The following is a 14,306-nucleotide window of genomic DNA, read 5'->3' as shown; positions in this document are numbered from 1 at the left end:
ACTACTACTATTCGTAGCACACAGACCACCCACACGACGACCAACTTTAATTGTTGGCCTCCTCAATCTCCATGTCCCCGCTGCCGGCCCCGTCCCAGCCGTCCCCTCTGCAGAAATGCCTGCAGTCCTCCTCCGCAACGTCCTCGAAGCCGTTGCCCATCATCCTTTCTTTGGCACTACTCACCGTAGGGTGAGTAGTCCGGGACACCCTGAGGATCCAGTAGGATGCCTCAAGGTGTTGGATGAGGGCTTCGTGCCCGCTGCCGCCCAAGGTTCCGAGCAGACGCTTGCGCTCTGCCCGGCACACCTCGTCGGGACAGTTGCGTCGGTTACGCCCGGTCCAGTCGGATGGGCAGGCGTGGCGCTTTCCAGTTATATGCGGCTGGATGCGCACGGTGAACTCGCGGAACACCTGGTACTTGAGCGACGACTCGAGAGAGGTCAGTACCTCAGCGCCGCTAGCTGATTCGGAGGTTGGTGGGAGCTTGTCTCTGATCATGCGGAAGAGGTAGTCCACCAAGGGGCAAGATTCGAAGGTCACTTTTGTTCATGCTTCTTAGTGTCTGCATATTACTTTCCTTAAGGAGGATTGGGTAGAGGGGAAGGTCTGGAGGGAGTGAAGACATACCAAATAGGCAAGCAGCCAAAACACGGCGGAAGCGATCCTTCTCCTCAGGATCAGTGAATTTCACAGTGTGAATGATACGACTGGAGCAGCGCAGTGTAATATCATCCGGGGTGGACTTCGCAGCGATCATGTCGGCCCAGTCAGAAAAGATGAAATAGTCGCCGGCGCGAGTGTTCATGTTGAAGTGCACGGCCTGACGATGACGTTCGAGGCTGTTGTGTGGAAGCTGGCTGGGGATGAGAGGTGGACTATCCCTCACAGACGATGGAATAGATGAGTCAACGCAAGGGTGACGGAAGGACATCTCGCCGCAAATGAGCCAGTGGGCTTTGACATCTTCAAGCAGATGCCTGCGGCTACAGTATCTAACTTCAGAGTAGGGGCCACAACGAGGGCAGATGACAGTTGCACCATCCCAGAGATTGCAGCGCTTTTCACAGAATTGCTTGGAGCAAGGGAAACCATGACTGTCAAGCTGCCAGAAGAAGTTGTCTGGTTTCTTGCTTGTTATGGAGCGGCCTCCCTGTGTAGATGGCTGTTGAATGTCGCAGTTGGTAACAGGAGAAGGGTGGGCGTGGTTGCTGATCGGTTGAGTGGTCGAGGTACTTGCGGCTTTGCCAGAAGACTTCTTTGCAGACTTACCGCGGCGTTCAGTGGAAGGTGCGGAGTCTGCAGTAATCAGGGTAGCTTGGTTTGAAGTAGGTGTCCAGCCGGTAGAGATGGATGTAGTGCCGGTGGACTTGGGAGTCGAAGCGCCAATGGCGGGTGATTCTGATGCACTGACTTCCTGGACCTCGCCTTCTTTTATGGGTGAGAGGGGCTCCTTCTTGGAATTCGAACGTCTGCAGGGCGTCTGCTTAGAAGATGATTGGGATGTTTTGGGATCTATAGATTGTCGGTTAGCCACTCTTGTGTTACGCTCGTAAACGCAAGTATCATGCGAAAACTAACCCTTTACCTCAGTGACCTCAAGGGTTTTGAGGGCTTCGGTGACTTCTTCAGTAGCATCTGACTCCTTGTATTCAGCGGAAGGATCAACTTCAGGCAGTTTGGCATCTTTGTTCACAGCCTTGCTCTCCAGTAGTATATCTGCGTCTACCACCGCAGCACGCTGCTTGCCTTTGTCCACTCTGTTGCCGGAGAACTGTTCATCGGTAATCTGCTCCTCGGAAACGGAAGCTGCTGGATCACCAGAAACCAGTTTCACAGAGCCATCTTGCTCCTTCTGGAGGACTGGAGGCGAAACACTGCTATTCTCATTCTTCGCAAGCTCGGCAAGTAGTTGTTCTTCTGCAGCGGCGTTCTTTCCCGTCTTCTTATTCTTCTTATTCACTACATAGTCCATAATGCTTGCTGTCTCGTATACCATGTTGTCAGAAGATCTGCTGACCTCAGAAGGTTCTTTGGGGGATTCAGGTTTCTCTTGCAGCAAGGCCTCCAGGAATTCGCCTGAGGGTTGATCAGTGTCTGAAAGTCAACTGAGAGTCCGAGCACGGATGAGAGTGATTGCTTCGCTGCGAGTGGCTTGCACTTCAGCTGGAAGCATGTCAGTGTTATTCTTTGGAATAGAAAAAAGTAGTGGTAAAATAGAGCCACAAAGAGAAGAATATAAACAGGGGGGAGAGGGGGATTCATACCTGGCGCAGTGTTATCACGAACCCGTTCACAAGCTAGTGAATGAGCTCTCCTCCTCTCGTCTTCCATTCGAGATGAGAAGTTTACGGTGTCCTCACGGAGACTGGCAGTGTCATGAGCTGGTAAGCTTTCTTTTTCCTTGCCCTTGAAGTCGACTTTCTTTGGCTCTTCAGGCTTTGCAACATTCTCAAATGAAGCAGACGATGGTGTTACTTTGCCCTGTCTGCCCTCAGCTGAACCCTCCATGGCTTTGGGGTACTGAATAGCCTCAGATGAGGAGGTCTGCAGAGACGATGCCTCTGCTTGACCTTTCCCTTCGCCCTTTCCAGGTTCTCCGGTCTTCTTCTTGCTGCTCGAAGGCTTCTTGTTGTTACGACCTCGGGCCATTTTAACTTGAGGGCGCAACACCAGTGAGCTTCATTCGCTTTCATGAGGGGTAAGACCAAAAAGGCTTACCAGTGTTTGTTTTGAATATTGTTAATCTGACGTATCAGTAATAGATGAAGGTTTACAGTTATCGAAGCTGAATATCGCCGCTGGAAGGATGCGTTGAGACTTCAATATCCTGCGGATGATGAGATATGTAGAGGAAAGGAAGAGAATAGAAAGAAAGAAGAGATTTCTTCTTAAGCTTGGGGTTCACTTCCATGGCGACGATTGTGCAATGGCGCTGCAATGCCGGAACATTCTGTGGTAAGTGTTCTGCTGCGACTGGGTGCGTCTGGACAAATCATGCGACTGAACAAGTTGCGAATAGAACACAGTCTTGTGAATGAGGATAAGTCAAGCTATAATCTGACAACAAGGAAAAAAGACATGGCTTTCAAGGCAAACCTGTTAACAAATCTGTATCTAGGTTGTCTACCGGCATATAAAGGATGCAGGTATACTGGGCAAACGCGCCTCCAATCCTGGTCCGGCTGAAGGTAAAGCCCTACAATAACAGATATCAAAACGTTCTGGAAAGGGACTAACTTACTGTGGACTATAAGGCGCGCCGTCCCAACACGCATTTCGTCCATTACACCACTGGCTAAATTATCAAGATACAGCCAAGGGCTACCGGCCGCCGCCCCAGCAGTCTTTGCCCAGGCAAACACAGCAAAAACATATTTGGCTAAGAAACAGGGAATATATATACTCTATGAGTGGACGTTTATCCTTGTTGAAAGGTTGTTGAAACTCCACTGAGTGATTTAACATATGATTGTCTGCATTTAGGGAGGCATCTGTCGGTCTGACGTGCCGATGCGCCTACCTGTCTGTGAGTACCTGCTTAATGAGCTACCTAAGTTTACCCTACTGCGGAGTACAATAAAGTGGGCACAGTCGCAAGTTACAGCACTGAAAAACGACATCGTCACCTCTAGTTTAGAACCTTGCTGTCAACATTACCAACGGACGCGATTGAGGCTCGGACCACAAAATTAGGGCAAGCATTCTACTACCTGGATGTGACGGAATTTGTATTCGCAATCTCGAGCGTCCTGCGGAGCATAGGTCGGTGCTATTGATTATCATCGATCTACCGTTTATTTTCAATATTTATGACGGAGAATGATTTTGGAATCTACTATATTTCACTCCTGCACTGGGAGAGCTAGTTAAATATATATCGAAAGCAGAGTTTCCTGACGGGACAGCTCCACTTAGAAGTCACTAAATTACGGCATAATCAATTTTAAAAAAAGAAACCTATGGAAGATAAAAATGGTTTACTACATGAAATTCAATCAGAATGAGATGTTCCAGCTTGAAGCTGAAGCCTTGCGCTGTCTTCGAAAGCCCATCACGTGCGGCTGCTCCCAACTGCCGCCGTTCACTCATCCTCATCCTCACGATCACCACTCCCAGGCCTACATCATCAGCTATGGAGGGTTTTCTATGCGCTACGGCATAGCTAATTATATCAACGCCCACAATGATTTGAGATTAAAATTCTCAGCAGCTGGTGACCAGTCAACAGATGACCCGCTGCCTGATCTCCTGCAACCCGAGCGGCAAGTGAAGCAACAGCCGCCGCACTGATGAGTTTTTTCAACAAAGACTCAAAGAGGTTCTGTCAAATGATCTCGACCGGAGAAACCCTGTGGGGGACTCTGTTTCACTGGGAGCCTATTTCTGCTGTGCTGTTTGCGGGGACCAAGGGATTGGACGACGATGCTGCGCTCTAAGCGCCGACGATGAGGCTATATTTGGCCTGCGCAAGCGCTCTCTAGAACCCACTGGAGCTGCTCGCTGAAGAAGTCTCGCGCGAGATGAAACGTACCAAGGCCGAAAATGGACGCTCATTCGGTGTTTCTATTACTTTGGTTTTCCTCTCCATTGTTAGGGTGAATGGAATACCGCCTGTCTCAATGGCCACATGCCCAATGAAAGGTTATTCTTGCCTTTGACTCAAACACCTGTCTCCCTGTGTTGTGTCATGGAGTGGGTATTTGTTTCTTCACAATAAATGGAGGGAATGCCCTCCATCAGCGTGGTTTATCCGTCCTATTGTTCTTTCTCTTCTCGTCCTTCCCTATTTGGTTGCCACTATTACGACATTTCCTTTCCTATTTCCTTTTCTATTCACTCGCAATAGATTTTAATGTGGCATGGTTTCTCAATAGTCTGCTCCCTACTGCCTTTTGTGTTTTTTTGCTGCTGGCCAGCGTTTCCTTCTGTCTTGAGATACCATCTTTTCATAACGGCCTGTCTGTGACGCCTCTCTATATCACATATCGATTACCCTTTCGTTCTTTCGTCCGGCACGGAACAGTCCAATAAATATCTAACTTTCGCTATGGTCTTCTCAAGACCTGCTCGCTCTATTTTCCCACTCCTTCCTCCATATGGAGCCCATGATCCAAATGGAGGCCGCGTTATCCCGTTACACCCCGACGACACCACGCCGTACATGGGGCTACGCGCACGCCTGTCGCAGATATGGATGAACAGATGGACCATTCTTCTGCTGCTTGTACTAGTCAGAGTATTGATCGCAATCGGAAGCCTCAACACAAATATGGATTCAGCTAGGCGTGAAGCACTGTCCGCATGCACCTCTGTCGAATCGATGGGTAGCGCTATGGCTTCAACGCCCCATTACCTGGCACGGGGCGTAAACGAACTCACAGCGTCTGGTGTCGAAAAGTCTGTTAGCGCTCTCAAAACTATGCTCATTCTAGTGGTATCCGGTGTAGAGGAGCTTATTATATTCGTCATCAAAATGATGTATCAGACTTACCTTTGCCTCATTACCATGGCTATCCGCGGTACGGTTGACACTGGAGTTGGGCTGTTGAAAGACGCTGGCGACTTTCTGAACTCGACAATAAAATCTATTGGTGATGATGTCAGTGATGTGGCCGACACTTTTCAAGATGGCCTTAATAAATTTGCTGATACTATCAACCACGCTGCATCTGTGTTTGGCAGCGACACAGCGGTCCCTAAGCTGGACCTCTCAAGCCAAATCGAAGATCTTCAGAATGCTCAACTCCCTTCCTCCATGGATGAAAGCCTCGACAAGCTCAATAGCTCGGTGCCAACTTTTGACGAAGTTACAGAGTTCGTGGAGAACATCATCCGCTTACCCTTCGACGAAGTGAAGAAACTGATGAACGAGTCCTTGGGAAATTACACCTTTGAACGCGATTCGCTTCCAGTCCCTGCGAAGAAGCAGCTGACCTTCTGCAAAGGAAGCGATGGAATTGACTCCTTTTTTGATAACGTCGCGGGCATTGCTGAGACCGCTAAGAAAGTTTTCATCGCTGTCTTGGTGATTGCTGCCGTTCTTGTTTGCTTCCCCATGGCATGGCAAGAAATCCGCCGTTGGCGTTCTCAGAAGGAACGCTCCCAGCTTGTCCGCAAAGAGGCTCACGACCCAATGGACGTTGTTTATATCGTCTCCAGACCACACACCGCGGCCGTAGGAATCAAAGCGGCCAGTCGATTCAGTAACAGTCGCAGGCAGATCTTAGTCCGCTGGGTCATTGCGTATGCTACCTCACCACCGGCTTTGTTTGTTTTGTCACTTGCCCTTGCTGGACTTTTTGCATGTCTTTGCCAATATATCCTCCTACAAGCTGTCAAGAAAGCCGTGCCGGAGCTCTCAGCCGAAGTCGGTGCTTTTGCTGACAAGGTCGTGGGTTCGCTGGATGAAACCTCGGCAGAATGGGCTCATGGCGCCAACGGAGTGATTGGCGACATGAACACCGACCTTAACGAAAATGTCTTTGGCTGGGTCAATACGACGACAACAGGTGTCAACCATACCCTCAATGTCTTTGTTGACAAGACCACCGGAGTTCTTAACGAAACCTTCGGTGGGACTGTTCTTTACAATCCGATGAAGGATGTTTTCGACTGCCTCATCGGTCTCAAAGTCGCTGGAATCCAAAAAGGCCTCACCTGGGTCCATGATCACGCCCATATCGACTTTCCAACTCTCGGCAACGACACCTTTTCTCGAGGCGCCGCAGAAAGCATCGGCGACGACAGCTCAGAGAGCTTCCTCTCTGACGCGGGCGACTCAACTTCCAACAAAATAACGGAGGTTGTCATCCGTGTATTGAACGCCCTCGAATCTGGCATCGCAACAGAGGCGCTCATTGCCGGCTGTATCCTCCTCATCTGGGTTGCCAACCTTCTTTTTGGAATTATTCGCGCGCTCTCTCTGTTCGGCCGACGAGAACGAAACCGTGGTGATGGAGGTGCTGGGCCCGCGCCGGACGCGTTTGGTCCTGACTCGAACGGATTCTCAGATGTCCCTCTCACGGCAATGCCTGCCGATGTAAGCTCCAATGCTCGCTCCCAGCCAGCACCTAAATATGAGCCTCCGAATAGGACATTTGCGGCTGCCGGCCCTCCTGTACCAATGGCGGTGACTACAGAAACTGGCTACGAGGACGAGAAGATGGGCTTCGCCGGACAGAGGAATGCGCTGAAGGTATCAGTTGCCGACATGCGTGGAAGCAGCTATGCCGAGTACGGAATGGAAAAAAGATAATTGATTTCATTTGTTTAAGGCTATGACTCCATATTGCATACAGCCGGCCTTTCTCACTCTTTTGTTTGCACTTTTCTGTGTATTGTTGGTGCGATGGAGTTGAAACATGAAAGCATATAGCGTTTACTACCCAATACCCGCATATTACACTGAATAATAATCCATGCCAATATAAGAAATCATATTGTTTGCAAGTCAATGTAATATCGCAATGATAACAGTCTGTTACCCAGGTCATAATACATAATTCCGTAAACATCGTAGACCGATCAAATGGTAACAAAGAAACTCTTCTCCCCTTCTTCAGGAACAACCCTCGCCCTCTCAATAATCGGGTCTGCACAACTGACCCTAATCCTTTCTGGCGTAGCAGGGCTCTGCAACTGCAACACATCAGTAACCCCCCATTCCTTCCTTGCAGCCTTAAGCGCATCACGAATAGCAAAGAACGCCGCACTCCCCATGAAAAGCGGCGGCTCGCCGACCCCACGAGAACGCTGAATCGTACGCAGGTTCTCCCACTCCACATCCTTCAGGAGACTGACATTGAAAATCTGCGGGATATCTCTGAACCCAGGGATCTTGTAATTTCCAGGTCCCTTGGTGACGATCTGGCCCGAGCCGCGATGCCAGAGGCTTTCCTCAGTGGTGAAGAGACCCTGGCCCTGGATGTAGGCGCCCTCGATCTGCCCGTAGTCGATGGAGGGGTTGATTGTGCGGCCAACATCCATTTTGATATCGGCGCGGAGCGGCGTCCAGTCACCCGTGAGGGTGTCGATTTCGACCTCTGCGGCTGTGACGCCCTGCGTGAAGTAGAAGAACATCTTGCCCTTGTTTTCGCCCCATACGTATCCGATGTCTGGAGTGCGGTAGTAGCCCTGGGCGGAAAGGTTGACGCGGTCGAAGTATGCGGCGTGAGCGAGCTCTTTCATGCTGGCGTTTGGCATTTTCTCGCGGTAGGGAGCGAGGCGTTCGTTTATTTGTGAGCAGGCGTTGAAGATGGCATACCCATTCAGGTCGGAGCTTGCTGATGCGGCTGTGGATGAGGTGTTGGCTACGGTGTTTGTGGCAGTTTCCGAGATGAAGACGTCAGACTGTGGAACGCCTAGGGCTTCGGCTGCGATCATGGTCATTTTCGTGTGCAGGCCTTGGCCCATCTCCACGCCGCCGTGGGCGACAAGTATACTGCCGTCGTGGTAGATATGTACTAGGGCGCCAGCCTGGTTTAGGAATAATGCCGTGAACGAGATACCGAATTTTGTTGGGACAATGGCCATCCCACGCTTGGACCATTTATGCGTCCGGTTATACTCCTCCACGGCTTTGCGGCGCTCTAGATATGAACTCTCCTGCAGGACTTGATCGTACATCAAAGGAACATGCCAGTCCTCGAGCTCCTGGTTGAAATGAGTCTTGTCTCCAGGCTCGTACATGTTCAGTATTCGGAGTTCTTCCGCCTGGATATCAAGGTGGTCTGCGACTTCGGAAATGATCGATTCCGCAAAGAATAAACCTTGCGGGCCACCAAAGCCACGGAACGCAGTATTCGAGACCGTGTTAGTCTTGCAAATTCGGCCTCGGACGTACATATTTGGGATTCTATAGACCCCGTCAATGTGGGATAAGCTGCGTTCCACGACAGCGCCAGAGAGATCTTGGGTGTGTCCGCCATTTGCGTATACGTCTGCATCGAGGGCAAGGAGTTTGCCTTCCTTGGTAACCCCGACTTTCCATCTGCAGTAGAATGGGTGACGTTGACCAGAAGTCGCAATATCTTCGTCTCGGTTAAGCATGCAGCGCACTGGTCGTCTCATTTTGGCTGCGGCAGTAGCACATATACCTGCCAGCTGGACTGATCGTGTCTCTTTGCCACCAAAGCCTCCACCGAGTCGCTTAACTCTTGACACAATTTTGTTGGCAGCTACGCCGGTTACTTGTGCCACATATGTTTGCCTAAAGCATGGTTAATTGGGAATTGATGCATAAGAGAGACCTTCTTACGTTTCTGTTGGATTTTGGGTACCGCTCCAAATTTCCATCTCGCCATCTTCCGGCTTAGGGATGGCCACACAGGCCTGGGTTTCCAAGTAAAAGTGTTCCTGGCCGCCCATGCGCGATACACCTTCAAAGACATGGTCCGCGTCCTTAAAAGCGCCTTCAGTATCTCCATTCTTGATATAGCGGAAATGTTCGAAAAATGACTCCGCTTCGATTGCTTCTTCAATGCTCAAAATCGCCGGTAAATCTTCGTATTCGATCTTCACGGCCCTCGCACCTTCTTCAGCTGCCTTTGCAGAATCTGCGAGTATCATGCCAATTGGCTGCCCAGCGGTGGCAACCTTATCAACTGCAAAGAAGACCTCATCGCAATTGGGGGCACCCCACCAGTTTGCCTTTGGAGATGGAAGATCTGTATGGTCCACATATCCGGCCACCCCAGGGACATCTAGAGCGGCTTCTGGATTGACACTAAGAAGCTTGGCATGTGGTTTGGTGGACAGAACCATACACCCATATAGTTCGTTCTTCTGCGCAGGAATGTCATCTGTGTACTGGGCTTCTCCGGTTGCCTGTTTCAAAGCCGAGACATGAGGGCCTGCACGTCCCACGACCCTCTGTTGGTAGGCTGCTGAAGCCTCATGGTCCTTCTCACCTGTGGATATCGCTCGTTCGATTTCGGCAACTACGCTGCCATCGAAATCTGTGCTCTTGACCTCGAGTTGCGATAATATATCGTGATAAAAGCGATAGAAGAACCCAAGCGCAAGGGACTTCCGGTATGTCGCCATACCACCGGGAACACTGAACTTTAGGTTGAAATCTTGCTCTAGAGCACCCATGGCACCTTCGAGAGTTGCCGGGTCGGTGAGCACCTTCCCGGCAAGAAAGGCTTCCGCGTTCTGCGCAGATACTGTCAAAGGTGCTAGCCCACCGAAAACTAGATTCACGCTTGTGACGACGTTGGACGGCGAGAGTGACACACGCAAAGCGGCGTTCACGATTGCAATGTCATCGTCCTTTCTCTTAGATTGCTTATAAGCGCGCATATACTCTCCATTCTCTGACGCAGTAGGAATCCGTAAATGTGAGATGATTGCATCTGGTGGGAGGGCTGTGGACCGATAACCCTTGAAGAACTGGGTCATTGGGATTTTGGTCTCCTTCTCTAATGATCTAGCAACCAAGGTCGTGTTCGTAGCCACAAATACAGGGTTGAGGTCGGAGATAGGGGATGCCGTCGCCAGATTTCCGGCTGGCGAGGCTACGTTTCTGATTTGCCTTCCAGCAAAATATAGGAGCTGCTTTTTGATGGCGATGAATGGCTGACCACGAATTGGACCATAGCGAGCAACTGCTTGATCGCATACAGATTCAAGATCAGTCAAAGAGATGTTGGCACCGATTTCCAAGTAGTCATCATGGAGGGCAAATTGGCGGAGTTCAGCAAGGTCGCCGAGATAAACAGATGCACTATAACGCATTTGCTTGAACTTGATTTCGATTTGTGTCTCAGTACTCCCACCAATTAATTTTGCATCGGGGTGGACGCTCTTAATCTCTAGAAGCTGCTGTATGGTGACTGGCCGATACCACTTCTTTCGTTTGTTCCCAAGAGCTAGCGGGCGCAGCTCTTGCTTCCAAAGTGTCGGGGGAAAGATCAATTCGGTGTCAGGCTTGTAGTCAATAAAATCGGGCGAGGCAAATTTGAGAGTAGCACTTTCGGTAGCCTCTAGCGAAGGGCTCTTGCAACATCTGTTCGTCCCATTCGGTTTCTCCATACAGCAGCCAGTACCACCATTTGCCTGGGACTTTCCACAGCCAGTCGGGCTAGAAAAGCTTTGAGCAGCGTCGAGAATCGGTCGATAGCCAGTACAGCGACATAGATTCCCGTCAAAAGCCTCTTCTACCGCGTGCTCGGAAGGCTGGGGGTCGTTTCGTATGAGGGCATAAAGGCTCTTGATGAACGTTAGTACAGCTTCCATACCATCTGTGACACCCTACTGAAGCCATACCATCACAATCCCTGGAGTACAAAAACCACACTGGCTTCCGTTCCCAATTGCCATCCGCTGCTGAACCGCATGTGGGTTCTTCACGTTCCCAATGCCTTCCACCGTTATAACGTGCTTGCCATCGACAGCAATTAGCGGCGCAATACAGGCATTAACAGAGGCATGATAGAGTTTCTTCGTAGTTGGATTTATGTGAGAGACCACCTATCCGAAGTCAGAGATATCGATAATACCATCAGAAGCCAACGTACCACTGTGCAAGCGCCGCAGCCACCTTCTGCACATCCCAATTTTGTCCCTGTTAGCCCAATACCCCTCAGATACTCCAGCAAAGTGATTTCAGGATCAATCGAGTCCAAAACCACCTTGGTTCCATTGAGATAAAAACGAATGGTGTCGTCCCATTCTTCGGTAAGTTGTGCCAAGGAAGTAGCGGGAGCCCTTGAAGAGGAAGCTATATCAAGCTCCCCCTGCGAAGGCTGTAGTAGAACACCGGGAGCCATGATTCAATCGCATTTGGCTACACTGGGAGGAGGTACCTGAAATAGACATCAGAGGGAGTGGGGAGAAGGCGAGTTTAATATGTCGAATGTCGAGTGCCTGATAAGTAAAACTGGACTTTGGGTGCAGCGCGGGGATCGCCACAGTCCGATGGGAGCCGCCACGCCTGAAGTCATCCCCCTCCCAATCAGCCACGGCGGAATGCGGCGTTGTCAGGCGGTTCGACAAAATTAGGTTTAAAATTAATACTAGTAGATGCGACCATGGGGAATTCCGATCTCAACAAGTAACCAGCGCACAGATATTTCTGTCCTGTCACGACCTTCGCGTTGTAAGCAGGCCCATAGATTAGATAACAGATAACGGCCTTATCGGGAGTTTCTGCCTGAGGCTGTAACGTCTCATCCGCAGACACGTGACGCGTATACACTCCGCATCCGGAAACTCAAGCGGAAAATCACCATCGATCGACGGAACAAGGTCAGCGAGAAGACGTATCATGGAGCTGCTCTTCTCAGAGGCACGTTTTGTGCGTGATTTCAGATTCTACCAGTCGTCCGCGGGTTGATTGGGTTCTCAATAGCTTCAACATTTGCCCAGAAATCGTCTGTTTACCAGCCTTGCATTGCTTGCCCTGGCTTCCTCAATAGGGGTCTGCTAACAGGCTCGTTTCCGTCTCAGACCTGGTCACATCTCCGGTTCATCGAGCTCCGGTCAAAGCGATACCATGATCGCGCGTCGCAGCACATCCCTCATTGCCATTGTTCTTTTTGTTGTCTTTTTTCTGTTTATTTTCTCTTCGCCAAACACCGATTCCTTCGGCGAGGACTCGGAGATATCGACGGCAGCCAAATATGTCCCCAAAATTCCGTCCCTGAACGATCTGCACCTGCCGACTTTTCAACCGCCAGCACACAGCCCGCCCGAGCTACAACAGGACAGTTCGAGTGGTGATTCAAAATGGTTTAGCCATTTGGCATGGCTCAATCCTTTTTCGTCTTCCATCACCCTTGATCAGGACCGATCTGTCCTCCCTCCGCTTCCCGACCGCCCGTATGTCTTCACATTCTACGAGCCAAAGAAAGGCCATACCCGGGACGATGATATCGCAGATGCACGGCTTTTGCATGCCTGGCGTCGCGCTTGGTATGCTCAGGGATTCCGTCCAGTGATCCTGAGCCGGGCTGAGGCGATGGCCAACCCGTTGTATCAGACCTTGAAACACGTGGAATTGGGCCCTGAAATGGAAGCGGATTTATTCAGATGGCTTGCCTGGGGCCATATGGGCGATGGCCTGCTTGCCGATTGGCGTTGCTTCCCAATGGCGAAATACGACGATGCAACCCTCTCGCATCTACGCCGTGGTCCCGATTCCGACCAAATCACCCGGTTCGACAAGGCAAACAGTGCTCTGCTTCTTGGGAAGAAGCCCGCGATAAATACCGCCATCGAGAAAGCGAGTAAACACATCGACAAATCAACCAAATACTTAGCGGAGTTTATACCGAGTGAGCTGCTTCAGTCTGAACGAACAAACTCTCTGGCGTTCTATGATTCCGCTACAATTTCCGAACGCTATCCTACCCTTACAGAAAAGGCCATTCCCTCGCTGCCTGAACGTCGGAATAAGTTAGTTGATCTCATCAACTCGCATCTGCAAAATACGTTCATGGGCTCGTTTCCGGGTGGGATCGTAGTTCTAAAACCCTTTGCTGAACACACCACGGCCTTGGTTGAGCCAGCGTTGAGACTAGCCAAAGCGCTCGGCAAGTGCCCCGAGACTGTTGAGCCCTCATCTTGTCCTCCAAATTTGCCAGAGTGCCGCCCTTGCAATGCACAGAAGTTCACGAAAATTTCACAGCCAACCACCTACAACAACAACACCCAGTCTTTTACTATTGGGATTCTTCCGCATCCGTATACTCTTATCAGTTTGCTGAACAGTTCGGCGGAGGTTACAACGCGCCACATTCGACGCGAGACCACGCGTGATGCTTGGCTAAAAGAGGTAACCGGCGATCAGATGAATCATGAACTTGGCGGCGGACCCAGAGTGGTTTTGTTCAAGAAGGTTGTCGCAGATCAGCCAGCCCTTGGGACGTCGTTATGGACGACAGTTGAATCGTTGTCAGCCGAGTTTGGCCAGGCGCTCCCTACTGAACTCCTAGATGACTTCGAGTGGGAGCTTGGATTCCGGATCCCCCGCGACAGCAACGTAGACGCAAAGAACGAGGGCGACACTAAGGAGTCAATGCAGCATGCCAACCCCAGCGCAAAGGGGGTTGAAGCCGAATATACAATCATCCAGCAGGCAAGGGAAATACTGAGGCAAAAGACCAACCGGGTCAACACCCCAGCTGTGGCAGAGGCCTGGAACATGGCTGATACCGAGGTCTGGCGTTTTGTGAAGGCGTTTAGGGCAAGAAAGGTGGTCGAGCGCAAGCAGTGGGAGGAGGAAGAAAAGAAATTCCTCGGTGCTAGACCGAAGATGTGAATGGTGTGGGATCCAGGATTAAAGGTTGTTTGATGTTTATAG

The 14,306-nt window shown here is 50.5% G+C and overlaps 4 protein-coding genes across 4 annotated transcripts; 2 read left to right on the top strand and 2 right to left on the bottom strand.

Annotated features, from left to right (window-relative positions):
- Nucleotides 1-46: 46 nt before the first annotated feature.
- On the bottom strand, nucleotides 47-2,650 carry ASPVEDRAFT_84260 (uncharacterized protein; the record flags this gene model as incomplete). The annotated part of the gene is made up of 5 exons (XM_040817520.1): nucleotides 47-540; nucleotides 629-1,513; nucleotides 1,580-2,077; nucleotides 2,123-2,164; nucleotides 2,266-2,650. The coding sequence occupies 5 exons, from the start codon at nucleotides 2,648-2,650 to the stop codon at nucleotides 47-49; spliced, it is 2,304 nt and encodes a 767-aa protein (XP_040668544.1).
- Nucleotides 2,651-5,048: 2,398 nt separating this feature from the next.
- prm1 (pheromone-regulated protein PRM1) lies at nucleotides 5,049-7,256 on the top strand (the record flags this gene model as incomplete). The annotated part of the gene is made up of 1 exon (XM_040814786.1): nucleotides 5,049-7,256. The coding sequence occupies one exon, from the start codon at nucleotides 5,049-5,051 to the stop codon at nucleotides 7,254-7,256; it is 2,208 nt and encodes a 735-aa protein (XP_040668543.1).
- A 269-nt stretch (nucleotides 7,257-7,525) lies between these two features.
- Nucleotides 7,526-11,772, bottom strand: ASPVEDRAFT_131512 (putative xanthine dehydrogenase HxA; the record flags this gene model as incomplete). The annotated part of the gene is made up of 4 exons (XM_040806823.1): nucleotides 7,526-9,209; nucleotides 9,258-11,212; nucleotides 11,270-11,473; nucleotides 11,521-11,772. 4 exons carry the CDS (start codon nucleotides 11,770-11,772, stop codon nucleotides 7,526-7,528), a joined length of 4,095 nt encoding a protein of 1,364 aa, XP_040668542.1.
- Nucleotides 11,773-12,497: 725 nt separating this feature from the next.
- ASPVEDRAFT_131376 (uncharacterized protein) lies at nucleotides 12,498-14,264 on the top strand (the record flags this gene model as incomplete). The annotated part of the gene is made up of 1 exon (XM_040806809.1): nucleotides 12,498-14,264. One exon carries the CDS (start codon nucleotides 12,498-12,500, stop codon nucleotides 14,262-14,264), a length of 1,767 nt encoding a protein of 588 aa, XP_040668541.1.
- Nucleotides 14,265-14,306: the final 42 nt, after the last annotated feature.

The sequence above is a fragment of the Aspergillus versicolor genome, assembly GCF_001890125.1.
Source record: "Aspergillus versicolor CBS 583.65 unplaced genomic scaffold ASPVEscaffold_5, whole genome shotgun sequence".
NCBI lineage: Eukaryota > Fungi > Ascomycota > Eurotiomycetes > Eurotiales > Aspergillaceae > Aspergillus > Aspergillus versicolor.
This window is presented reverse-complemented; position numbering and strand designations above follow the sequence as displayed.